Source organism: Heptranchias perlo, chromosome 7 (genome assembly GCF_035084215.1).
Source record: "Heptranchias perlo isolate sHepPer1 chromosome 7, sHepPer1.hap1, whole genome shotgun sequence".
In the NCBI taxonomy this organism is placed as follows: domain Eukaryota; kingdom Metazoa; phylum Chordata; class Chondrichthyes; order Hexanchiformes; family Hexanchidae; genus Heptranchias; species Heptranchias perlo.
Window position 1 is genome coordinate 58503095 of NC_090331.1, and position 26932 is coordinate 58530026.

Consider the following 26932-nt stretch of genomic DNA (forward strand, 5'->3'; position numbering starts at 1 on the left):
ATATTTATTGCAACACGTGTGCTATAGGAACCATTTCCCTTTAATATCTTGGTTTGTACCACCATATGCCTTCTCTTGAAGGGGAAAGTGGTTAATGAGGTGGAAGTGGAAGTGTCTGTTCCTGCTGACAATGATAATGAACCCTTTTGAGGGTATGCTAAAATGTTTCAGTTTCACTGATTTGACAGTGATGAGATCTGGCTGCATCTTTGTGCTGCTTGCAATTGAAACCTTTCTCCGATTCTCAGTTTCAACTACTTTTACCACCATATTTACTCTGCTCTTCGTGTGATTTCTTTTGAAGTGAACACCATTTCATGGACTTTCTCTTAACATATTTTCAGAATTATTCATACACTGACATACAAAAATTGTTAGAAATAATACATATTACATAGATTCTATGGGCAGCCTGCCAGCAAACTTGCGTACAATGGCAGAGAGTATTTATAGAGATGAGTGCAATTTCCAAAAGGCGTGTAGCCAGACTTCACCTCTCCAGGATCACAATTAGCCCATTAACAGAGTATCAAGTAATTTTTTGTGAATTCCATTGTTTCAATTCAGGCTCCCAACATGTATCTCTCATCCTGACTGTAATAGGCAGATTCCAGTCATCTGTCTCTGCTTTTCCTCAACACTAAATGCCATTCCTTATCCCTCTCTTACCTTTCAGGTGAAGCAAATGTAGAACGCCCAGAGGCTGAGGAGCTGGAGGATGGCAACACTCATGATGACACAATGTCACTCAACTTTACCTTAGCAAGCACTAGCTCAGAGACTGGCACTACATGTACTTCACTGGAGAGGCTAGAGGGGTCTGCACTGCGAGACTCACCGAGCACTAACGTGCAGGAGCATGGGCAGGGAGATGCGACTGCCCAGGAAGCAGCTTGCCGGAGGGAGAGCGGCGTCTTAGCTGTGCTGCAGAGGGCACAGATGAAGACCTTGGGGGCACAGCCTACATTAAAAGACTGATTCCTATACAGGAGAACCTTTTAATTGCACTGGGCAGCCTGCCAGCGAACTTCTGCACAATGGTAGAGAGCATGCAGCTAAACATTCAGGGAGTGGAATCCCTTCCTGTTCTGAAATATGGCTGGTTCTTGACAGGGACAACACAGGGCAACGTATGTGCAGTCAACGAGTCCTTGCACTGGGGAAACCAGTGATCTGGGCAAATCTGACAGCTCTCTCCTCCTGATCAGCAGCCTGCATTGGGAAGATGATGTTTTGCTGTCTCTGTGAATAAGCCATCAGTCACCTGCTCGATGGTCGTAAAGACAGCAACCTGACCGATTTTGCTCACGTCACCTGTTGCAGCCTGGAATGAGCCTGTGGCATTGAAGTTTACGGCCACTGTAACCTTCAAAGCCACAGGCAATGCTGTGTATGCACTGGTGTTTGGCTCTATTTCCTGCTGCAACAGGTGACATAGGTCAGTGACTGCCTGCCTGCTGAAGCATAGCCCCCCTCAGATATGCTCCTATGTCATGCGGAGGTAAGACATCCTGTTGTGAACCACTCGCATGCTGCAAGGCTCCCTTTGCCCTCTTCTTTGACCCTCCGCAGGTCTGTGCTGCGGTGCTTGCTGCTGTTATTGTTCCGCCTGGTGTGGCAGCCTCAATGGCAATTCCAGCAACAAGTCACATCTTTCCCAGTACTCCTACAGCCTGAGAGTGTGTTCACGGCAGCCAATGGCAATCAGTAACCTGCTTGATGCATCCGTGCACTGCAGATTGACTGATATTGCTTACGTCCCCTACGGTAGCTTGAAATGAATCTGAAGTATTATAAATTCAGAGCTGTGGCAATGTTGACTGTAATTGGCAATGCCGTCTCTGTGGAAATTATCTACAGGTCAGCTTTGAGAGGTGGCAGAACTCTGTCACTGCCTTCCTGGTAAAGTGTAGCCTACAAAGGCAGTTTTCCTCAGATAGTCTTAGGCAGGTGTGCCTGGATCATTGACACAATTGTATGGGTGAGGCCAGGTGCAGGCAATCCACCTCTGGTGCAATTGAACTTGCTTCACATCTCTCTTTTCACCCTTTTCTTTTTCCTCGGAATAACAAGAGAGGAATCTCCATTTCCAAAATTTTGCCTGTAACAATGATAAATCTTCTTGACGAAAATCAGCAAAATGCCAAAAAAACAAGTAGTGAATAATTCAGCTGTCAGAAACCCAAAATGATAGGCTACTTTTAGCTATGGTCCAGACTTCCTTAGCCCAGAACATGCCTACCTAAATCAACCGTTTATAAGGGCGATCCAAGTGCACCGTACATTCCCCGCAAGAACGCTGCCTGCCCCAATATAATTTGCATTGGTTTTCATATTGAAATGAGGCTCTCGGCCACTTTGGGGAAAAGCACCACAGGCTGGCCAACAGATGATGCACAGTATCGAATGAGCAGAGATCTGCAGGGAACAATCACCATAGGATTTCCTGGTCTCTGCTCACCCACTCCACGTGGACACCACTGGCCACGTGGAATGGGAAAATCTAGTCAATGCTCTCCATCATGAATGTAGAAGGTTCCAACACTTGAGAGTTACAAGGGTGCAATGTCATCTATATAGAAAGTTTGCTTTTTTAAATCCCTGATCAATGGGCTAAGTCCCTAATGGATTTGTGCAGATTTATTTCTCACATATCTTTTGCAAACCTTTTTTATACACACATACATACACACACACACATATACATACAATCAAAGCATCTCCCTGCACTACAAAAGGAAAATTATCACCTGGTCATTATCGCTCACCTAAAGATTGCCAGCCAAAAACAGCGATCATTGGACTTTCAAAGAAAACTACCCACCTGCTTAAACCTTCTGACAGTGGAGGTGTGGAACCCAGCAGGACCTGAAGATACACAGAAAAAAAACTAAGGGTACATACGTGCACTTCATGGGAGAGGAAATACCTTTTAAAAAAAATACCTAAGTTTTGGGGAATCTACTAAAACTTTCAGTACCATCCCTATAAGATGAATATTTAACATCAGCAGAATGAACCAGATCATACTCCACCCATATCTGAGCAAAAGACCACAGTATTTTATCTTGCGTCAGATTAAAAATGCACTAAATTCCCTTTACGAAACATAAGAACATACGAAATAGGAGCAAGAGTAGGCCATACAGCCCCTCAAGCCTGCTCCGCCATTCAATAAGATCATGGCTGATCTTCCACCTCAACTCCACTTTCCTGCCCTATCCCCATATCACTTGAATTAATTCCAATATAACATGCAAGCTTTCTAATAGCCACAAATAAAGTAGGGAATTACCTTTGAGAATCCCTTAAGAACATCATGTAGCCAATACACATTTAACTAATGAATCGATCATCTGATGGAAAAGTTTCTGGTATACTTAGAGCAGCAGGGAGGGATGGACAAGCAGGGCCTAAGGCAGAATTTGTATGTGGGAACTACTATGGTTTGTAAAATGAGAAAAGCCTTTGTTAAATCATGGCAAAATTAAGAGTGATTGTTGAGTAATACTAGTTACTAGTAAATATTAGCTAAATAGATTAAACATTAAAATAAAGCAAAGGAGCTGAAATAGAAAGCAAAAACTGCAAAAAAATTATATTGCTGCATGTTCACATAACACCACAAGCTTACTGCTGGTCTAGTACTGCAGACTTTTCAACAGAGATTTTGAGCAGGCTATTCCTTAAACTTTACCTAGCTGAAAACTCCCTAATCTGGTCATCATGGGCTTTATTTTCCTCTGTTCACTAATGTCAGCAACAAAAAAGGAATCACAAATATAAAGTGGATTTTCCCGCTTTATACTTAAAATGACTTCCTCCACTCACATTAGTGAAAGGAGGAGTATATACCCAATTAACATTCTATCACAGCAATCTGATCTGAGGTTACCCTATTTTTTGAAAAAAATCATTTTCTGCCATCTTCTGGTCCTGCAGAAAACATCCTGTCTTACAAAATGGGTAGAAAATTGCCCCCATATCTCTATATATAATTCTGTAACCTGTTGACAGCAACACAAGCAGCCAACTGTCCCACTCCATTAATTTCCCCTTGCTAGAAATAGGCAACCAACCTATGTTTACTGTCTGTCTCAGCAGACCTGGCTGAGACAGCAAACTTACTGCACCAGAAATCGTGATACCTAACCTTTTAATAATTTGTTTTGAAAGTAAAATAGTATTGTTGATTCTTTGAGCACATGTTCAAGTTTGAATATAAAACAACATATATTCAAGTCTTTTGAAATTGGCATGGAGGCATCTCAACCTAAAGTTGAGCATTTTATGTGCCTGCACTTTATAATAAAGCAACCTAGGCATCCAACACTGATAGAATCATAGAAAATTTACAGCACAGAAGGAGGCCATTCGGCCCATCGTGTCCGCGCGGCTGAAAAACGAGCCACCCAGCCTAATCCCACTTTCCCGCATTTGGTTCGTAGCCCTGCAGGTCACAGCTGTTCAGGTGCACATTAAGGTATTTTTTAACTGAGTTGAGGGTTTCTGCCTCTACCACCCTTTCAGGCAGTGAGTTCCAGACCCCCACCACCCTCTGGGTGAAAAAAGGTTTTCCTCATTTCCACTCTAATCCTTCTACCAATCACTTTAAATCTATTCCCCCTGGTTATTGACCCCTCCGCTAAGGGAAATAGGTCCTTCCTATCCACTCTATCTAGGCCCCTCATAATTTTGTACACCTCAATTAAATTACCCCTCAACCTCCTCTGTTCCAAGGTAAACAACCCCAGCCTATCCAATCTGTCATCATAGCTAAAATTCTCCAGTCCTGGCAACATCCTCATAAATTTCCTCTACACCCTCTCTAGTGCAAGTACATCCTTCCTGTAATGTCATGACCATAACTGTGCACAGTACTCAAGCTGTGGCCTAACTAGTGTTTTATACATTTTATACAGTTCCAGCATAACATCCCTGCTTTTATATTCTATGCCTCGGCTAATAAAGGAAAGCATTCCATATGCCTTCTTAACCACCTTATCTACCTGTCCTGCTACCTTCAGGGATCTGTGGACATGCACTCCATGGTCCCTCACTTCCTCCACACCTCTCAGTATCCTCCCATTTATTGTGTATTCCCTTGCCTTGTTTAATCTCCCCAAAGGCATTACCTCACACTTCTCCGGATTGAACTCCATTTGCCACTTTTCTGCCCATCTGACCAGTCCATTGATATCTTCCTGCAGTTTACAGCTTTCACTATCATCCGCAAATTTCTTAATCGTGCCCCCACGTTTAAGTCCAAATCGTTAATGTATACCCCAAAAAGCAAAGGACCTAGTACCGAGTCCTGCGGCACCCCACTGGAAACAGCCTTCCTGTCGCAAAAACACCCATTGACCATTATCCTTTGCTTCCCACCACTGAGCCAATTTTGGATCCAATTTGCCACATTCCCTTGGATCCCATGGGCCTTTACTTTTTTGACCAATCTGCCATGTTGGACCTTGTCAAAAGCCTTGCTAAAATCCATGTAGACTACATTAATTGATAGATCATATGAAAGATGTGAGAATGTGCAATTTTAATAGAACTGTACATTGCTACTGAAAATGTGTAAACTGTTTCTTTTAGTTTTACTTGGAGGTTCAAATGCACAGTATTCTGAAGCTTCAAAGCACTGTTTAGCTTTGACCATGTCAAGCAAGGGCATAATCAAGGTCCAATAAAACAAAGTTAGGGGTCCAGTGAGGTAAAAATTAAGCTGGAAGCAAATTCTGGGTCAGGGCATAAATTAAACTGCATATCAATTGCAGTTTCATAATGTGTGTTTTTTAAAAGTTAAAAAGTAATTTCATCAGCAGTCACAAGGGCTGCAATTGACATTCCAAGCACACATTAGAGTATCCAAGCGCACATTCGAGTACCCAGATGAGCTTTACTTCCCTGGCTCAGAAGGGATGCGAGTGATAGTAAATCCTAGTAAGCCCTAAGATCCATGTTTTAAAAATTGTCAACATGCTGCAAGATAACTGTGGCATGACATGCCCTAAAGCAGCACTTTACGACAAAAATGATAGAAACAAACAGGAACTCGGCAATATCTGTGTTTGAATGCCCACTAAAAGATGTGCTATGTGTAAAAGGCTTTTGGACTTTTGAAAGTTTTAATAAAGGTAATACATAGAAACGGGATACTGCCTTATATGCCACACAATTCACTCAGATATGTAAACTTTGTAGATGACAATGTAAAAAAAAATTGCCTTTTTCAAACTCAGATGGTTGCGTCTAGGAAAAATACTCATTTAATAGCTGTTAGCACGATCATACTTGATGTATATAAACACTGCAAAACTTATGCACTTTTCCAAATTGCATTGAGCTAAATTACATATACCACTTTTATGTTATATTGATATTTTGACCTTTTTAATTACAGTACACTGTACCTTTGGGGCATTTGCTATCGGCCACTGATGAATTTGTTTTTGTTACACACAACACCCAAACTACTTTAAATCACAGTGAGCTGTTCTATGTTGTTGTTAAAAAAGTGATTTTTTAAAAACTAACTATATTTTCATTATCTCGTCTAATCTGAATGTTTTCGAAAATCTAAAAAAAAAACTTAGCTATTCCCTGTAACTGTTACATTACTACAGCCGTGCAATGAGAGTTTGAGCAGGAGGACCACATACTTTAAGATGCTTATTACCGACTACATGAAAAGGTCCGAGAATGTAGCTCAGTACAATGTGTGCAGGAGGCCCTGCTGTCAGCTCCATCTATAGTTGCGAACACAATGACCAGTGTGTCACGCACCTGCCGGTGTCTCTGGCTCAATCGTCGTCCATTTCAATCTGCTCGATGTCAACACGACGTCGCAACTCCTTTTTTCTATCTCGAATATGCCTCTGCAGATCTGTTCTTCTGGACCGCCCACTCCTGTGCACTTCGCGGCGATCTCCCTCGCCCCTTGGGACAATGCTGGGGGATTTGCCGCGGTACAAGACAGATGGGGTGCCGACGCTGGTCGCTTCCTTCTGGCATCTGAGACCGGCTGCCGCTCGCTGCAACTGTCCTGTGGCTCAGACCAGGCATTCACGGTGGCTGCTCGCCGCCTGCCTTCAAACATCTCGAATTAGCAAATTTGTTTTGTTGGGGGTATTTTTTTGCAACCACTCAGGCCGTCATGTTTATGTGGCCCGTTCCGGGCTCTTTCTTGCGGTTACGGTCACACTTCCTCCTCGCGCTCGTTCCACGCCAGGTGCGTGCGTGCGGCGCGGTACTGACCGTTGGAGCCGCGCGCACCTCCCCCTCCCCAGTGCACGCGCTGGCCTTCATCGGTGGAAGCGAGGATCCAGTCACTCTGACATGGAGCTTCAGGTTGGGGAAATCTCAGGAGTGAAAAGTTATAATCGGTACAAAAGAGGGAGAAAACCACTTAAATATAAGGAATGTTTTTAACTTGATAGGAAAATATATTAAATAGCTGTGGAGAGAACAGAGCAGTTAACGTTGCAGGTGTGGATCTTTCATCAGACGTGAGAGACAGTTCTGACCAAGGGTCCGCACCCCAAACTTACCTGTTCTCTCCACAAATGCTGAATGTTCCCACCACCTTCACTTTTTTGGTCTTTGTTGACTTTAAAATATGTTTTTTTGAACCAAAACCGTTGGAAATAAGAAAAGAGCTGATCGCTTCCAGGCTGACGCAGACCCTATCAGTTTCCGTCATTCTGGTTTGTTGATGTATTTTCACTCTGGAAAAACATATACTCAACATTTTTTAATGGGTTTGCAATCTGTACTTTGATCATAAATTTCACTCCAAACAGGTGCCCATGTTGCCAGTTGTGCTGACACTGCCACTATAAAGGCATGACACTATTACAAAAATTACAAACAGGAACTCAGCAATATCTGTGTTTGAACGCCCACTAAAAGATGTGCTATGGTGTAAAAGGCTTCTGGATATTTGAAAGTTTTAATGTAGGTAATACATAGAAAAAGGACATTGTCTTATATACCACACAATTCACCCAGATATGTAAACTTTGTAGATGACTATGTAAAAAAATTGCCTTTTTCAAATTCAAATGGTTGAGTCTTGGAAAAATATTGCTCATCTAATAGTTGTTCACCACAATCATACTTGATGTATGTAAATATGATATATTTCACTTTGTAAAACTTTTGCATGTTTCCAAATTGCATTGTGCTAAATTACATATAATTGCACATAAATGACAGAATTTAACAATTCCAATTCGGTAAATAGCCATACTCTCCTCAACCAAACTCTGAAAATAAACTAAATAGTCAATTTAATCTCAATTTTCAATGCAAACTGTACCATCAAATAAATCTATGTCATCTGATTCTGCTGTCACTAATTTCTAAATTAATTGTTAGGCTGTTTAGTTAATGCCAGTGTAATAATTAGAAATCCTTTCCAACAAAAACAGGAAGACTTCCATTTTTGCCACTATTTAGGAATCAAAATAATTATGTTATGAATATAATGTAGATAATGCCAGTTGATGCCTTTATTTTCAATAGGTTTCAAGAGCCAAAAGAATTTGTATGTCTTGGCTAGTTTCCCAGGGAACTCAGTAATTTGTTTTAAAAACACTTATAGTGCTATGTTCTATCTATAGCACTGTAAGTGCTATGGGGTCCAGCTTTGGGGTAAGGGGTGAGGGAGGGAAATGGATAGATGAATGACAGGTACAAGATGGAGTGAAAGGGAAGACGGGAATGGGAGAGGCAGGGATGACAATAAGAGGAGAGGATGGGGTGAGAGGAAAAGGGGCAAGAACTAATGGGAGTTAGGGATTGGGAGTAGAGAGGATGGGAGATAGTAATGAATGATTGGAGAGGTGAGGGGCAGTGTATGCAACAGATGATCAAGGGAGAAGGGGAGGATACAGAGGGTGAGGTGTAGTGTGGTGAGATAGGGGAGGCGATGTGCAAAGGATGGATGTGGGAAGGGGAGGCAATTGTAGGACGATAGGAGAAGCAATGGCTTCAAAGTGATGGTGGAAGCATGAGTGTTAAGTGGAGAAGATGAAGGGTGAATGTGAAGGTTTTGTTGGTGAGAGAACGGGCACACGGGGGGAAGGGTTGGCAGAAGGGGGCTGAGAGGCAACCATGGATCATGGGGCAGAGGATGATACTGTGGATGAGAAGGGTCTGGGGAAGAAATGCAAATGAAAGGATACTGGAAAAAGGACATTGGGGGGTGAAACAGGATGTGGGACTATGGAAGCAAACATCCGAAAAGGGGCTGGAGCACCACCACCTTCACATTCCTTTCTGGTGCCGCCCTGTGTCCAGGCCAGACCCCTCCCCTCACTCACATCCTACGATCAGGCCTGCAGCCCAGCCTGGATTCATCCACACAACTGCCACATACAGCGAGTAACTTATCCTCTGGTCATGTTACCCAAAACACTCAAGCCAGATTCCTCTTCCCACTCAGGACTCCCATCCAAAACCCACTGGACTACAGCCTTGACCAGGTCACTGCTACTTAACTGAAGGTTACTCTGGAGCCACACAAAGCCAGGAAATCACACTACAGGCTGGAAAATTTACACTCTAAGTATACAGCATAATTTCCTAGCATTGGCTAGCTTCAGAATAGCCCTAATGGCAGTTGAAACTCACACTAATCCTCTTGTTATTTGCAATGGAGCTGCTCTAGTTTGCTTTCTGTAAGTGACATCACTGGAGTGGTTTATGGAGATAGATCTTTCTCAACTGATGGTAAAATTAACACCTTAAAAAGACATATATCTGGTGAGAGCATAATTTTCTACTACAAAAAGGAGAGTGTATTAAACAAAAAGTGCTTCTCTTACACTTTCCCTTTTAAGACAATTGTAAACAATTTTACAACACCAAGTTATAGTCCAGCAATTTTATTTTAAATTCACAAGCTTTCGGAGGCTTCCTCCTTCGTCAGGTGAACGATGTGAAACGATGTTTCACATCGTTCACCTGACGAAGGAGGAAGCCTCCGAAAGCTTGTGAATTTAAAATAAAATTGCTGGACTATAACTTGGTGTTGTAAAATTGTTTACAATTGTCAACCCCAGTCCATCACCGGCATCTCCACATCATGACTACCATCGACACCTTTTAAGACAGATCACATTGTGCTTCATACCATCCACTGGCAAAGAGGATGGCCAAGTTATCTACCCTCAGGCCTCTACCATTGATTCTCGAGTTGATAGACAGGTCGAGTAGGAACAACCCCGAATGATCTCCCCATTAATTTAGCCTTCTTCCTCATCGGATGTTCCATTTAATGTTTGCCCTCAGGGCATGGCCAAGATCAGGAACTCACTATATGGGTAATTGTACCTTGAACACACATACATGTGCCACAATGTACATCTGTGCTTTTTTATATACTGAGCCTCTTTTTCTTTCTTTTTGTGTTTGACTAATGCATTTCCCTTTATCTCTCTTTTATTTTCCAGTTCTTTTTCTATTTTACCTTATCTTTTCCATTTGTTAATCATCATTGTTACCGATTTTTAATTTCAATCTGTCCGTATCTATTTCTGAGCTCCATCCCCATACTCCTACCTCTGTTTTCTCTGTCTGCAGACTCTCTTCGCCCCGACTTCTCCCTCCCCCAATCTGTAAGACCTTGGTTCACTTCACCACCACAGGCACATGCAGGTTGCTGCCACTATTGTAATATCACAACAGCTGCTATCACTCCTATGCATTTTACAATCCCCTTAAGAACAATCTTTATTTTAACTATATTAAAATTGGCAGACTCTTTAAAATAAATAGATTTTAAAAATATTTTGCATTACCCATACTGAGGTAATGCTTTACTCAGCATAGAAGGTATTTGAAACAACCAAGAGGAAAGGATACACAGACAGATGGACAGGCAGGCTCAATACTGATTCACTAAGAATGAAAAGTAAAGATTCCAATTCTAATGGCCAAAATTTAATAGAATCTATATAATAAAAACCCCAATAAAAAGAAATACTGACTGGTTCCAGTAAATGTATATTAATGAGACGTATCTATAATAATTCATGCTCTTTACATGGCACATTATAAATGTCTAATAACTCTCATATTAATATATTAGATTAAAGTGGGTGGAGGACATGTCAGAATCAGGTATACAAAGGGGTCATAATTCTGCAGCACTGCAGTATTTGAACATTATATATAGTAATTAATGGGTTTGCAATATATTAAGACTAGGTTACATTTATATATTTTGCTTTACATGAATAACCTTTGAAACTGAAATGTTTGATAGATTTTAATCGTTACTCAAAAATAAATCAATGTAGATTTATAGCCTACATGCATTCCATAAAAATTATGGAGGCTACAAAGCTAATATTGTGTATTATTTAATTCATATCTCAGCATGAAAAGTACAAATCTCATGTATTATTCCAGAAGTGAAAATTATAGAATGGTGGTATTAATGCCAACTATGCCACTTACACCTACAGCAATTTTAAAATAAACCATTTAAATTTCAATAGCTGAAGATAACACAACTCATTGTTACCAAAATAATGAATTTCCAAGCATCATCAGTTTGTATAAGACGTCATTATTTGCAATGTTATGGATACTGTTGGACTAATCATAATTGCGGATTTTGGAAAAGTATGATCAAATCTGGGATAACCAATATCTTCAGCCTTTAAAGGCCTGAGAGCAAGTCAGATCTGTTATGTTTTCTAGTCCTCAAAGCTGTAAACAATACTGATTTATTTTTGCTTCCAATTTCAAGACCGAGAAAACACAAGTATTGCAAGCATTTTTTGTTGTTGTTACGGGTGGATTTCTAATCTCCTCTAATACTGTTCCATGATAGGAAGGTGTCAGATGAAAACAAAGGGGAAATTAAATGGTAAGTCACCCTTACGGCCATCATGCACCTACAAGCAGCTCCAACAAGAGTGACATGGGTAAAAGGCTGGCAGCAGGATATCTACCCGCCCCCCTCAAATAGCAACTGGTGTGTGGTACAAGAAGAAATCAGAAGATTAAAGTAAACTTAGACCACTGATCCACACATGCTGAACCACTGATAGCATGAACTGAAAGAGTAGATCAGGCTATAAATACAATACAATGATCACCTTCTGTATGAGAATAGTTGGGGCTCACCTAGCTTTGTTGCAATAGATAAATTCAAATTAATGGAAGATACATTTACATGCAGTTGTGAGCATATCATGAATTGTTTTCAAAATTATTTTCTATGATGCCTGTTGTCAGTTTAGAAGGGAACTGATCAACCATTTGGAATATAGTTGTTATGAACTGTGAACTAAAAAACATTTAAAAGAGCAGTGTGTCATATTTTTAAATGGGAGTATAATGTACCCTTATTCCTCCAAAGGATACTATCTAAAAATACTTATTTATTTTTAAAGTTTGACCATCCCATATCTAACCTTGCTTTCTTCCAGATCAGCTGGAGTGACAGTCTCAATATTGAGCTTATTGTGTCGGTCACTATATATTGCACTGCCTGAGGAATGGGGTCAGGTTGCAGTTGTGTGGAAGCACAAACTACAGTCTGCTCATTCAAATCATATTCAAAATTCCAGCTCTGGTTGGTTATCAAAAGTGCTATTCCTTTGAAAATTAATGTAAATATAATTGTCCTTTTAATGACTTATTTTGATTTGGCAAAGTGTTGGTAGCATCTCAACATTATCTATTAGGCTAGTTAAAAGTCAACAGGTCAATTGAATTCAATTGCTGCTAAAATGACTGAGTGGTCTGTGGTGCAAAGAATTGCCAAGTGACTATTCATACCGGGGTAATCTGATCGAAGTTTACAAGATATTAAGGGGAACGGATAGGGTGGATAGAGAGAAACTATTTCCGCTGATTGGGGATTCTAGGAGTAGGGGGCACAGTCTAAAAATTAGAGCCAGACCTTTCAGGAGTGAGATCAGAAAACATTTCTACACACAAAGGGTGTTAGAAGTTTGGAACTCTCTTCCGCAAACGGCAATTGATACCAGTTCAATTGCTAAATTTAAATGTGAGATAGATAGCTTTTTGGCAACCAAAGGTATTAAGGGATATGGGCCAAAGGCAGGTATATGGAGTTAGATCACAGTTCAGCCATGATCTTATCAAATGGCGGAGCAGGCATGACGGGCTGAATGGCCTACTCCTGTTCCTATGTTCCTATGTAACTGAAAGCCAGAGGTGTATTATAACTATCACATAGTGCACTTTGCCTGTGGACAAATTTAAGCTTTCTTACTTGTTGACTTTAACATTGAGCCCAGTTAACCTCCTATGTTTGTAACTCTCTTGGAGTTCTTAAATCTTCCGAATCTTGTACATCTCATGTATAACATACGCAGTTTGGTCTCAGTGGCTCCATTATCCTCTATGGAGATTTTCCAAGTGACCTGTCATGTGCAAGTATTTACTCCCACATTGATAGATCAGAATTCTCTAACATTATTTCCTTAAATAACAACTAGCTGATACTTCAGTTCAGTGCAGATGAAGTGTGTTGTTGGAGGGGCCAGCTTTCAAACCAAGGCTCCATCTGCCTGTTCAGGTAGATGTAAAAGATACAATGGCGTTATTAAAAGAAGAGCAAGGAATTCTCCTCTTCTGATGCAAGGTCATCAAACAAAAGTGTTAACTCTGTTTCTTTCTCCATAGATGCTGCCTGACTTGCTGAGTATTTCCAGCATTTTCTATTTTTATTAGGGAATTCATCTGGTGTCCTGGTTAATATTCCTCTTCCAAACAATACCACCAAAAAACAGATTATGTGCCCATTCATTCATTTGCTGTTTTGGGACATTGCTGTGAGCAAATGGCTACTGTGCTTGCCTACAAATCAACAGTGATGAATTTCAGAAGTAATTTTGGGATGTCCCAAGGACATAAAAGATGCTCCATAAATGTAAGTTCTTTCTTGCTTTCTTTTTAATGTAATGATAAAATTATGACCAGAACTATTCCTCTCTCTACAACTGCTACTGGAAATTGTCTTTTTTTCTGGTATATTACAGTGATGGTATCACACTTGCAGCTTCCTGTATAAAACTGAAACTGAAGTGGCAAGACAGCATTTATTTTCTGACAACAGTATTCAGATTTTGGTTTTAATATGGAGTCATGGAGCCATGTAATCATTCTATTGTTAATAAACCATGAAGGGCGGTGGAGTGGTACTGTACATTGGAACATCATGGATACCAAAGATGGTGCCCCCCCCCCCCCCACCCCCTCATAGAAGAGTATATATACGTAAAACAAAACTTGTTCCATGATTTAGTTTTGAATAAACTGGCAATCAGGCCAAAACAGCTCTTCTTTATTCCTGCTAAAGGAATTTTCAAGGCGATGATTAGTGTGGTTGAAAAGAATGAAACAACCGCTAACCTGACATAAATAGGGAATAGTAAACAAACATTGTTGCATAATTGGGCATTTTCAGGAAACCTCAGAGCCTGGAATAGCTGGGAACATCCTGCTCATAAACTTCTGCCATAATTCATTGTATTGGCTGCCAGCAGCAGTTTTTGCTGCAGCACCAGTCTTCGCTCAATTGGGATGCATCTCTGATGGGACTTCCATCCACCCCAAAATGCCCTTTCAAACACCAACCATATTTCCAGCCCTGGGGTCATTTACATTTGGGAGGCAAGCTGCCCCCACCAGGATTTTGTGCTAATTCTGGGGCTGGAGACTTATGGGAGGCCTCGGGGGCCTGCTGCAGTGGGAGAAAGAGGTGACCAATAAGTTGTCTGGTTAAAAAAACTCTGAAGAAATATTTTTCTCTGGAACTCTCTTCTGCAAACAGCAACTGATGCTAGCTCAATTACTAATTTTAAATCTGAGATAGATAGCTTTTTGCTAACCAAAGGTATTAAGGGATATGGGCCAAAGGCAGGTATATGGAATTAGATCACAGATCGGCCATGATCTTATCGAATGGCGGAGCGGGCTCGAGGGGCTGAATGGCCTACTCCTGTTCCTATGAATGGGCCTATACATGACAGCGCTCTGAGAGTACTTGCCCAGGCCTCTCTTCTCTTTTTGTCCTGAAGCCCCTTCCTTTGATCGTTGATCACTGGCGTGTCCAGCATTCAAAGAGTACAAATGGTAGGAAACGTGGCAGAGGCTATGGGCGGGTATTTTGTGTCCCCATGACCTGGCCACTAGAAAACAGCGGAGAAACAGGAATACCCCCACCTGCCCCAGATCCACCAAAAAATCAGTGATGGTCTTATTTTAATTTTCCTTAAGCAACTCTGGTTGTGGCCTTATTAATAGCTTGCTTTCTTCCCTCTACAGCACTAAAATCAAGTTGGAGAGAGATCATGAAATTGGAAAAACAGCTATTGAATGTGGAGGGCTAATTAGAGATTATGAAAAAGAAGGTGGAAACTGCTAATAACAAACTGCATAACTTAGAGAACCACTTTGGAAGAAGTGATCTCTGTTTAACATCCCTGCCACAATGTTCAAGAAGAAGAATATGGTAGCCTGCCTTTTAGAAATCTTACCTCGGTCTCTGGAATTGCTGGAGTCTTGCAATCTGGAAATAAGTGAGCACATCACCCATTGCAGCTACAACTGACATTACAAGAGAGATCATGCATTGTCATCTTCAAAATGTCAAGTTTCAGATTAAACTACAGATTCTAAAGGCTATAGAATCATAGACTGAGACTGCAGAGAAGGAGGCCATTCGGCACATCATGCCTGTGCCAGCTCTTTGAGAGAGCTATCCAATTAGTCCCATTCCTCTGCTCTTTCCCTATAGCCCTGCAAATTTTTCCCGTTCAAGTATTTATCCAATTCCCTTTTGAAAGTTACTATTGAATCTGCTTCCACCACCCTTTCAGGCAATGCATTCCAGATCATAGCAACTCTCTGCGTAAAAAAATTGCTCTTTATCTCACCTCTGGTTCTTTTGCCAATTATCTTAAATCTGTGTCCTCTGGTAACCGACCCTTCTGCCACTGGAAACAGTTTCTCCTTATTTACTCTATCAAAACCCTTCATGATTTTGAACACCCCTATTAAATCTCCCCTTAACCTTCTCTGTTCTAAGGAGAACAACCCCAGCTTCTCTCATCTCGCCACGTAACTGAAGTCCCGCATCCCTGGTACCATTCTAGCAAATCTCCTCTGCATCCTCTCTAAGGCCTTGACTCCCTTCCTAAAGAGTGGTGCCCAGAATTGGACACAATACTCCAGCTGGGGCCTAACCAGTGATGGCGAACTTCTGAAAATCTTCCCCTACATGTTGAATGAGTTGCTGAAGCATTGAGACAAGTCAATAATTTTAAAAATGAGTCTTTATGAGTGAAATATTCATTATGACCTTCTCTAACCTATGCATCTGAAGGATCCTTCTAAGTATTGTCAATCCATCGAACAAGCATTTAAGGCAACGGCTGAAATTTTCTCAGATTTATTTAAAAATTACATTGCAAACAATGTAGTGACAATAAAAATGATGCTTGCTTGCCCCAGCTCTTTTCTCTCACTATGTTGAAGACAATATAATCAGGGGCACACCCTCACCCCATAAATCCTTGCACAAATCACAAGATCACAATACTTATGGATGAGGATGACCCATCTTAATTCATCTTAATTAATCCATCTAGAACAAACTTTCACTCCTCCCATTGCTGCATCCAATTGTTTCTCAAATTATTCTAGAGTTTACACAACCACTACTCTGCCTAGAAGTCCCAAACCCTGGGTATGTCCCTGCTTGTGACTAACACTGTTGAGTTTTCAGGTCTTATACCACACATGGTATTTAAACATTTCTTGGAAATTACATCACAATTGAGAGCAGCTGACAGTCTGAAAAAGAATCACAATGAGACCATTGGAATGTCTTTCCAAAGTGTTCATTGATCTATTGTTCCTTTAAAATGAAACTTTAATTTAACTTTTGCCAATTTACAGTACTTTTATTTCGTATAAATGGAATATGTCGTTAGGAGATTTGGATTAGGATTTCTATCCCCATCCCACCAATAGGCTGACCTGATAACTTTGGAGCAGACATTTTTTCATCAAGAAAGCAAAATGAAAGTCCAAGACCTATTGAGCAGAGCACCAAGACTTTTTCAGGTAATGCCAAAATTAGTTTTAGGGTGCTTTTACATTACAAGTTTAGTGTTGGTGTTTTCAATGTTCAACTTGTATAGTGTAAATCTGGAGTTAAGGCCTGAACTGACTCCAGAGCAAACCAGAGTTAGATTCCCTCCTCCACATCATTCCAATGGCAAGTTGAGCTCACTCAGGATTAAAGCTGCCTTTAACACTATAGCTGAAACTAACCTACACTGATGCTACAGTTGTATTGTAAATGTATCCTTCATTTCACACCACTATTGGCGGCAGTGCCTTCAGCCATCTAGGCCCTACATTCTAGACTTCTTTCCCTAAACATCTCTGCCTCTCAGTCTCCTTGTCTCCTTTTAAGACTGTCCTTAAAACCCACCTCTGACCAAGCTTTTAGTAACCCCTCCTAATATAAGAACATAAGAACATAAGAAATTGGAGCAGGAGTAGGCCAATCGGCCCCTCGAGCCTGCTCCGCCATTCAATAAGATCATGGCTGATCTGATCCCAACCACAAATCTAAAGAACACAAGAAGTCGGAGCAGGACCCGGCCACATAGCCCCTGGGCCCTCTCCGCCACCCACAGGGCATTGACCGATCCGAACTCAGCTTCATGTCCAATTTCCTGCCCGCTCCCCATAACCCCTAATTCCCTTTACTTCTAGGAAACTGTCTATTTCTGTTTGTATATCTCCTCCTATGGCTCCACATCGGTTTTTGTCTGATTTTGTTTCTGTGAAACACCTTGGGATGTTTTTCTACTTTAAAGGTGCTATATAAATTCAAATTGTTGTTGTTGAAGATTGTAGGAGGAATGGAAGACTGAAGGAACTGAGGAGTTCCATAGTTTTCTTGTACTAGGAAAGAGGACTGTGGAATGAGTCTTGAATTTACACATTGGAGAAGTAAACTTTGTATATCTTTCCCATTCTTCATTTTTCTATTAAAGTGTGCCTACGGAAACTTACATTCATCTTATTGTATGACATTTAAAGTCAGGAATAAAATTCTTTCAATAAAATTAATCAAAATGCAGCGGACTTTTTGTTTTCTAGTAGGATCGACACCAACTTGCATTTATATAGCACCTTTAACATAGTGAAACGTTCAAAGGAGCTTCACAGGGGCGTAATCAGACAACAAAATTGACACTGTGCCAAAGAAGGAGACATTGGGACAGGTGAGAGGATTGTAAATTACTTGTAGTTGCTATATACAGCATTTGAATGAGCGCACAGTGACTGTATTAAGCTTTGTAAAGTTGCAGTTGTGATTATCGGTTTCCATCCTTCCAGCCTGGAACCAAAGTTCAAAGTGAAACTCGGTCCAATCAGCACTGCTACAGAGTTACCAGAGTCCCACCCAAGTAAGGTTCTCGGTGACCTCAGCAAAGTTAACCAGGCTTCGGGAAACTCGCAGGTAATCTCTTCCTTTGGAGTCGGTGGTGTGAATACAATCAGACATTTACTGAATGCCTGGATACTGAGAACTCTGATTGAAATTGTTATTATTGCTTGTGTATAGCTTCTGTAAAGATTCACTCTAACCACTTGAAGACTAGGTGTTTTAGTTTTGTTATTGTTCAATATTCCCCTTATTCGTCCAATTGTATGTTGTAGATGTATAGATTGTATTTTGAAATGTGCCATGATCCAGTGAATGGATAGCTATGATCGCCACTCTTCTGGTGCAGAAAGTGAAAATAACAAGGATGGGTTTCAGCTTCAACGTGGTGTATTTTTTTGCTCCAAACAAAGTAGATAAGCCATCTCCTAATACAACTGCTGTAATACAAGGAGTGATTGCTATTGTACGAGGAGTGACCGCTGTAATACAAGGAGTGACCGCTGTAACAACAGAACGGTGGCTAATTTTGATTACTGTACTTAATACATTTACGAGGATATAGCAAATATTCTCAACAGATTGATGTGACAACAAACTCCATAAAAATTGAGTATTTTGAGATTGGAAGAAACGTTGTTATTCTTCATGAGTCTTACTGCTGCTATTCAGGTGGGAGCAAATCATGACATAGTTAGAATCATCTAATGGACATCACTTAAAATAAATCTCTAAATAAGTGACAATAAAAAGAAATTCCAGAAAATGGAAGCCATCATTTTACAATAGATTTTGAGGGGGAAATTGTTTATTTTCGACACATGTAGTTGAGCTTGAAATCTGACCCTTCTGAACTATGAATCTGATGTTAATCACAGTGACTGAAAGATGACAAGTTCTTGCTTTGTTTCAATTTTAGTATTTTATCTCTATTATTTAAATTATATGTTGAAGTAAACATAGAAAACCACAGTTGATGATACCTATGAAAGCATCTATGTTATTTATGAGTCTTACTGTTGCCATTCAGACTGAAACAAATCATAAGTAAACTAGAAATTTAAGTGTGCAATATACCACATATATAATCCACATTTTATTAGATTATCTGATTTATGTCTTAATATTTTTACGTAATTTCTTTAAGAAAACTCTATTCTCGAACACTGAAAAATTGGGTAAAATTTATCTCATTAAATTTTGAACACATTGTGTAATTTGTCTTTTATATAATTTTCCATAAAACTCTTTCAACATCAGAATCAAGTAATACATAGGTTACATCCTAAATTCTTACATAATCTAGGGTTGAATTTTCCTCAAACCCATGAAATCCTAATACCAGTGTTCTGACACACTCGAATGTGGATATCTAAAGGGCTCTCTGTTACAATGCAAACATTATTATTTAAGATTGTCAGAAAATCCCCTCTGCTGTTTGTACCCTGTGGAAAGCTCTTAGCAATTATGTCACTAAAAAAAAATTGCGAGTTAACTCTAGCTCTAACTATAGCTAAACTCACAAAAATCTGCCACTAAGTAAAACATAATCTTTCCATTTCCTACATTAATTATCATCTAGTTTCTCTGCGTAAGACTGCCAAAGTATGGTTATTAGGTGCCAGCTTGCCTCAGTGGTAGCACTCTCACCTCTGAGTCACAAGATCACAAGTTCAAACCTTACTCCAGAACTTGAGCACATAATCTAGGCTGACAATGCAGCGAAGGAATGCTGCATTGTCAGAGGTGCTGTCTTTCGGATAAGAGATTGAACCGAAGCCTGTTTAGTTTGATGTAAAGGATCCAATGGCACCATTTGAAGAAAAGCAGAGGATTTCTCCCAATGTCCCGGCCAACATTTATCTCTCAATCAACCCTGGCAAAAACAGATTAGTTGGTTATTTAGCTCATTCTTATTTGTGCGACTTGGCTGTGTGTAAATTGGCTGCCATGTTTACCTACACAACAGCAGTGAATACAGTTCAAAAATAATTCATTTGGTTGTAAACTCCTTCGGGATGTCCATGAACTAACTTGCATTTATACTTGCCTTTCTTCTTTATATTGTATTGTGGAAGACTCAGCCTAAACATAACAGCAGTTTGTTCATCTTGGCAAAGCTACTGAAGCAATATACTACATGACTGACCCAAGGTAAAAATATTGGGCTGGATTTTGCTCTGAGCAGCGAACGAATGGTGCCTGTCGCTCGTTAGGCTTGCACTTACCCATAAGTTTTTCTTGTTTTTTTTCACAGCAAGTTGGTCTCATGTGGCGCTGAATCCAGCGTAGAGCCCTCTCCAGTGCAGCTGGGACTTGTGTGAACAGGGCAAGCAACTGTCTATCCCCTTATGCAATCAGATTGAAGCATGTTAACAAGCCACGCAGTCAGAACCAGGAAGTGTAAGTTATAATAGTAAATTCAATGTAAAATCAGGTACAGAAAGCGAAATAAAGAGAGGGTGAGAAATATTGAATTAAGGGACAGTAATAAAAGATACAGAAAGAAAAAGTAAAAAAATAAAAATAATTTAAAAAAAATATCCAACAACAATTAAAATCTGAACGAATGACACTCCATACTTGTAAAAGTTAATTTTCAGTGCCAGAGAGGTTGTTTGGCAGTAAGTAAGACTTACTACGTCATTAAAAAGGGTACTTAGACTTAAATAATTTGACATACTTTTTTTTGGCGAGATTACTTCATATCGATCAGGTCAATGCAAGGACTTCACGCCGTTCCATTCATCTGAACAGTGAGTCAACCGGTGAGATTTCCTTCCCGCGAAGCTTACGCAGGAGCTGGGCATCTGGTACAGCAACTTCCAGATTTCCATGTTTAACTGCGCATATGCAGTCGCCGGAAGTTGCTCTATGATTTGCACTGAAATAATAGTGAGTGCTGTTAGCTTCATCGTTAATTTTAGAGCAAAATCCGGCCCATTATACACTTCACTGATGAAGGATATAGACTTTACAGTTAAAATTATAATACTATTTATCCATCACTTTACAACTTTCCTCTCAAACCTCTTATTCCCAATTATTTACATTATAAAATATTTTTGTTCTTTTTGCTTGGTGGATTTGTAATATTTGCTTATGGTGCAACTACTTTATTTCTTTGTTTATTCTTCCTTCTTCCTCCCCAAAAGCTTTCTCCTTTTTCTCAGTTATTTATGAGATCACAAAAGATTTATTTTCTCTGCCCTACTTCCCACAGTGGATTTGCAGTTCTTGCTGAAGTTGACACCGAGTGAAGTTTTTCCCAATGTTAATTCTCCAGTAACCAAAACAAATCCAGGCCCGGCTAACTGACTCTGGCTGCAATGTCCAATGTCAGGATTAAAGTGCCTTATAAACTTTCCTTTCTGGCCTCCACTCTAACATAAGTCCCCATCAGTGACACCAAAAAAAAATCATCCCAAATAACACTGTTAGTTCAGAACTTTTATTTAATGGCTTAAATGGTATAACATGTTGCAAATGTGAAATCTTTTCATTTTTTCTTTCTTTGATGCCTCACAGTTGTTGTTTGTAAAATTTCTGCCTGGGTGTTACATTACATAAGAACATAAGAAATAGGAGCAGGAGTAGGCCATACGGCCCCTCGAGCCTGTTTCGCCATTCGATAAAATCATGGGTGATTTTCGACCTCGACTCCACTTTCCTGCCCGATCCCCATATCCCTTCATTCCCCTAGATTCCAAAAATCTGTCGATCACAGGCTTGAATATACTCAACTACCGAGCATCTACAGCCCTCTGGGGTAGAGAATTCGAAAGATTCACAAACCTCTGAGTGAAGAAATTCCTCCTCATCTCAGTCTTAAACGGCCGACCCCTTATCCTGAGACTATGCTCCCTAGTTCTAGACTCTCCAACCAGTGGAAACAGCCTCTCAGCATCTATCCTGTCAAGCCCCCTCAGAATCTTATATGTTTCAATGAGGTCACCTCTTATTCTTCTGAACTCCAGATAGTATAGGCCCATTCTACTCAATCTCTCCTCATAGGACAACCCTCTCATCCCAGGAATCAATTTAGTGAACCTTCGTTGCACTGCCTCTAAGGCAAGTATATCCTTCCTTAGATAAGGAAACCAAAACTGTACACAGTACTCCAGGCGTGGTCTTAGCAAAGCCCTGTACAATTGTAGCAAGACTTCCTTACTCTTCTACTCCAACCCGCTTGCAATAAAGGCCAACATGGCATTTACCTTCCTAATTACTTGCTGTACCTGCCTGCTAGGTTTCAGTGTTTCTTCTATGAGGACACCCAAATGTCTCTGAACACCATTTAAAAAATATTCTGTTTTTCTATTCTTCCTACCAAAGTGAATAACCTCACATTTCCCCACATTATACTCCATCCGCCACCTTCTTGCCCACTCACTTAACCAGTCTATATCCCTTTGTAGACTCTTTGGGCCCGATATTAGGAGGGAGGCGGGTTGCCAGCGGGGGTCGACTGGGCACATGGGTAACTCACCCAGTAAAATCGGTGGGTTCCCCATGCGATCGTAAGTAAATTGAAGCCATTTACCTTGGCTTCCGGGTTTCGCGCTGGAAAGCTGCTCAGCGGGCAGACTGCGCACCCGCATCATAGGCTGTCAGCTGGAGAAGCCCTATTTAAAGGGGCAGCCCTCCACTGACTGATGCTGCAGAAAGGAGCCAAAATTACATCATGGAGCAGCCCACGGGGAAGGCTGCTCCCAGGTTTAATGATGCCTCACTGCAGGTCCTACTGAATTCAATAAGGTTGGTCAAGTTTGACCTTCCCTTTGAAATCCGTGCTGACTATTCTTTATTATATTTTCAGTTTCTGGATGTTTTTCTATTGCATCTTTGAGTAAGGATTCCATTATCTTTCCTACCACCAATGTTAAGCTAATTGGTCTATAGTTCCCTGGACTTGTTCTGTCTCCCTTTTTAAATATAGGTATCACATTAGCTGTTCACCAGTCCTCTGGCACTATTCCCTTTTCTAAATTTTTATATATATATATATATATATATATATAAGTAACAGTGGCTCTGCTATCTCTTCCCTAACATTTTTTAATATGTGCGGATGCAATCCATCTGGACCGGGGTCTTATCCTCTCTAAGTTTGATTCGTTTATCAATTATCTCCCCCCTTTCTATCTTAGCTATCTTTATCATCTCTTTTGATCTCTTCTTCTAATGTCATGTCCATCATGTTAGTTTCCCTGGTGAATACTGAGACAAAGTAATTATTTAATATTTCTGCCATTTCGCTGACATTACCTGTGAGTTTATCATGTGTATCCCTATCCCTATTGTTCTTTTGTTATTTATGTATCTGTAGAATTCTTTACTATTTCTTTTTATGTTCCTCGATAATTTAATTTCGTAGTTTCTCTTTGCCTTCCTAATTGTTTTCTTTCAACTTCTTTCCTAACCTCCTCGTATTCCCTTTTGTCATCCTCTCCTTTGTTGTTTATGTACTTAGTGTATGCCTTTTTCTTTAGTTTCAATTTTGTCCTTATTTCTTTATTTATCTATCGTGTATCATTACTGGGTAGTTTTTTCTTGCTTTTTAGTGGGATATATTTCTCCTGGACTCTATTGATTACCATTTTAAATGTTTCCCACTTCTGTTCTATTTCTTTGTTTATCAGTAAATTTTCCAGTTTATTTTCCCTAGTTCCATTCTTATCCCATGAAAATCAGCTTTTTCCAATTTATTACTTTGGACTTTCTCTTACTTATGTCCTTCTCAATCTTTATCTTAAACCTTATTATATTGTGATCGCTATTGCCTAGATGTTCCCCATCGCTTACTTCTCTTACCTGTTCTGGTTCATTTCCCATTATTAAATCCAGCAGTGCTTCCTCTCTTGTTGGGCTTTTTACATACTGGGTATGAAAGGAGTCCTATAAAATTGTAAAAACTCCATTCCCTGTACCCCTTTACCTACCTCCTCTTGCCAGTTTATTTGGGGATAGTTAAAATCTCCCATGAGTATTATTCTAGGTCCCACACACTCATTTTACTTATTGGTTGCATATTTCTTCCTCCACCTCCTTTGCACTATTAGGTGGTCTATAGTATACCCTTATTAGCGTGATTGATCCCTTCTCTTTTATTTCAATTCATATGGATTATGTTTCTATCCTTCTGTTAGTTATGTCCCTTTTTTCCTACTGTTATCTCTAATTAGTACAACTACTCCTCCCCATTCTTCCTTCGCTGTCCTTTCTGATTATGTTATAGCCTGCAATATTTAGTTGCCACTCCTATTCTTTAAGTAGCCGTGTTTTGGTTATTCCTACTACATCTGGTTCCTCACTACGGATTATTGCCTCCAGTTCTACCCTTTTATTTTGGACACTGTGTACATTGCTGTACATGCAGTTTAATTCATCTTTAACAGTTGTTCCTTTTACCTTACTTTTAGCAGTTCATTAATATTTCTGTTTTAGAACTGTATTTGTTCCTTGACCATTTATGGTTCAGACTACAGCCTTGAGTGTCTTGATTAACTTACAGAACATTAAATCACTCTGCAATGCCAGTGGTCATTGCTGCTTAGGATAGTTATGCTAATGATGTATTTTATCAAGTATTAAAATAAATTAACTTGCAGACTCTTAACAATGGAATTGCTGGTAAATCTATATAGTCTACAAATTTTAGTGTTTACTTAACCAAAACTTTGTGATAACTTGTTTATCAAATCAGAATTCCTGCATACATATAGCAGAATCTTTAGATTATCAAGCATAGTGTTTTGCATTAGATACCATTTTTACAATAAAGATATGTTTGAATATCTTCATCGGCTTTTCCAAACAGCTTTTAGTCTCATTTATTCTACTGCACACAACATGGGTGCCCATCAAAGCCAACATATTCCTAAGGGAAGGTTTTGTGTAGCGGCTGCTCATTTAAGAACACAGTATGCCATTTTTTTTCAATGCCCTGATCTCTTTTCCCTCTCTTATTGAGAGCTCCACTGTTATTTTGCTACAACAGCATTGGAGAGAAAGCTCTTTCTGTTAGTTCAACATTCCTTTTGGCTTTTGAGTATGTTGAAAGTGCTAGGTCACTTGCATTTTTATGAAATTTTGAATATAAAGCCATATTTAGACCAGGTTCCAGCGTGAAAAGTTCTGAAAGTTGCAGAACTGCTTATAGCATCACAGATAATATTGTTTAACAGAACATTCTGTAACTGCTTCTCGGCAAGGGATTTTTTTAAAGTGAAAAATTAGATCAACAGATGCCTGAAGGAGTCCTATACTTGCTACACAGAGGAAACAATATCCTTTTCCTCCTTCTCATTTGGTATTGAGGCCTCTCCATCAATGTGATCAGCCTGCATTAGCACAATGGGCAATATTCTCATTGATCATTTTGTCCACATTCTCTGTGTTTACACCATCAACACGCATTGATCTCTCATAGCTTCAGCAATGTAATGCCTGAGTTGGGAGGACACCTGATTGATAAATCTATCTCTGCACTGAATATGTTAACAGATACAGCTCTGTTTACTGACCATTTTAGTTCCCAATGTGCTGACATATTTGACTTGACACTTAAACATTCTTATCCAGTTGCTTATGGCTCCTTGACATATTGTAACCACCAGATAGATCGTGCATCAATATTTTTTAGCATTGCTCTTAAATGATTTTTTATTTATTGTAACCAAGTACTTCAATGTGTGAATAGTGAGATGTTCATTTGTGTCTGTAATTCACCTACACTACTGAGTTTCCAACCTCATTCGTGTGACTCTGCAAAAAAGTAGAGTGAAAATGAGAAAGTTATCCCTAGACTTCCATTGGGCATTTTCTAGTAGTTGGTTCTAAGCAATATGGATAGATGTTTGGCATAGGTTGCTCCCCCATTCTCTTGACTGTAGTTGATGCATGATCCTCGAGACTCAGGAAAACAAATGGAGTCTCACTCTAAATCTTAGAAAATAACAAGTTTAAGGACTGATGATAGAATTTAACAGATTTCTTTTAAAGTGCAGTTATTACAGTTTTGACCTTTTTTTGGTTTACATTAAAAAATAAAACTTTTATTTATTTAAAGTATGAAAATGTGGCTCAGCTGCTGTAGGTACTTACATAAAAATTTGCAGTCTATCAACTAAACACTTTAATTTGGTACCATTAGTAACTATTTGAAAAAATAAACTCAGAATCGTACATAAACTTTTGGACATATAGACAACACATGCCCTGAACTCCACACTGTCACAGAATAGTACAATTAAATCTTGGTGAGGCCATTTTAAGAACAATTCAAGTGCCCTGGTTCTATTTCTCCTGTACATCAATGCTATCAACTTTGAGTAAATGGGAATATATGTCTCAAGCACTATACTTGATTATTTGATTATGACATTGCACACTGTTATAGGAGTCTTAAAATAGATAACATTGATTACACTACCTAGTCCTTTCAGTAAAATTCTAAGTCCCCCAATATCT

The 26932-nt window shown here is 39.7% G+C and overlaps 1 protein-coding gene and 1 long non-coding RNA gene across 5 annotated transcripts in view; one reads left to right on the plus strand and one right to left on the minus strand.

The window, feature by feature from the left end:
* The window catches only part of cerkl (ceramide kinase-like), a 157482-nt gene extending 150070 nt beyond the window's left edge, over nt 1-7412 (minus strand). Inside the window, exon 1 of one of the 3 annotated variants that reach the window (XM_067987668.1) lies at nt 6790-7412. In XM_067987668.1, coding sequence (XP_067843769.1) covers nt 6790-7102 — 313 coding nt within the window. In that variant the 5' untranslated portion in view covers nt 7103-7412. The remainder of the gene's footprint in view (nt 1-6789) is intronic. The other 2 variants (XM_067987670.1, XM_067987669.1) reach the window with 2 other exon arrangements.
* LOC137323765 (uncharacterized) lies at nt 7304-19538 on the plus strand. 2 transcript variants are annotated; one of them, XR_010963442.1, is made up of 4 exons: nt 7304-7388; nt 11849-11884; nt 13675-13921; nt 15319-19538. It is a non-coding gene; the product is annotated as an uncharacterized lncRNA (long non-coding RNA). The 2 variants fall into 2 exon arrangements; XR_010963441.1 differs by having other exon boundaries at nt 7305-7353.
* The last annotated feature ends 7394 nt before the right edge of the window (nt 19539-26932 follow it).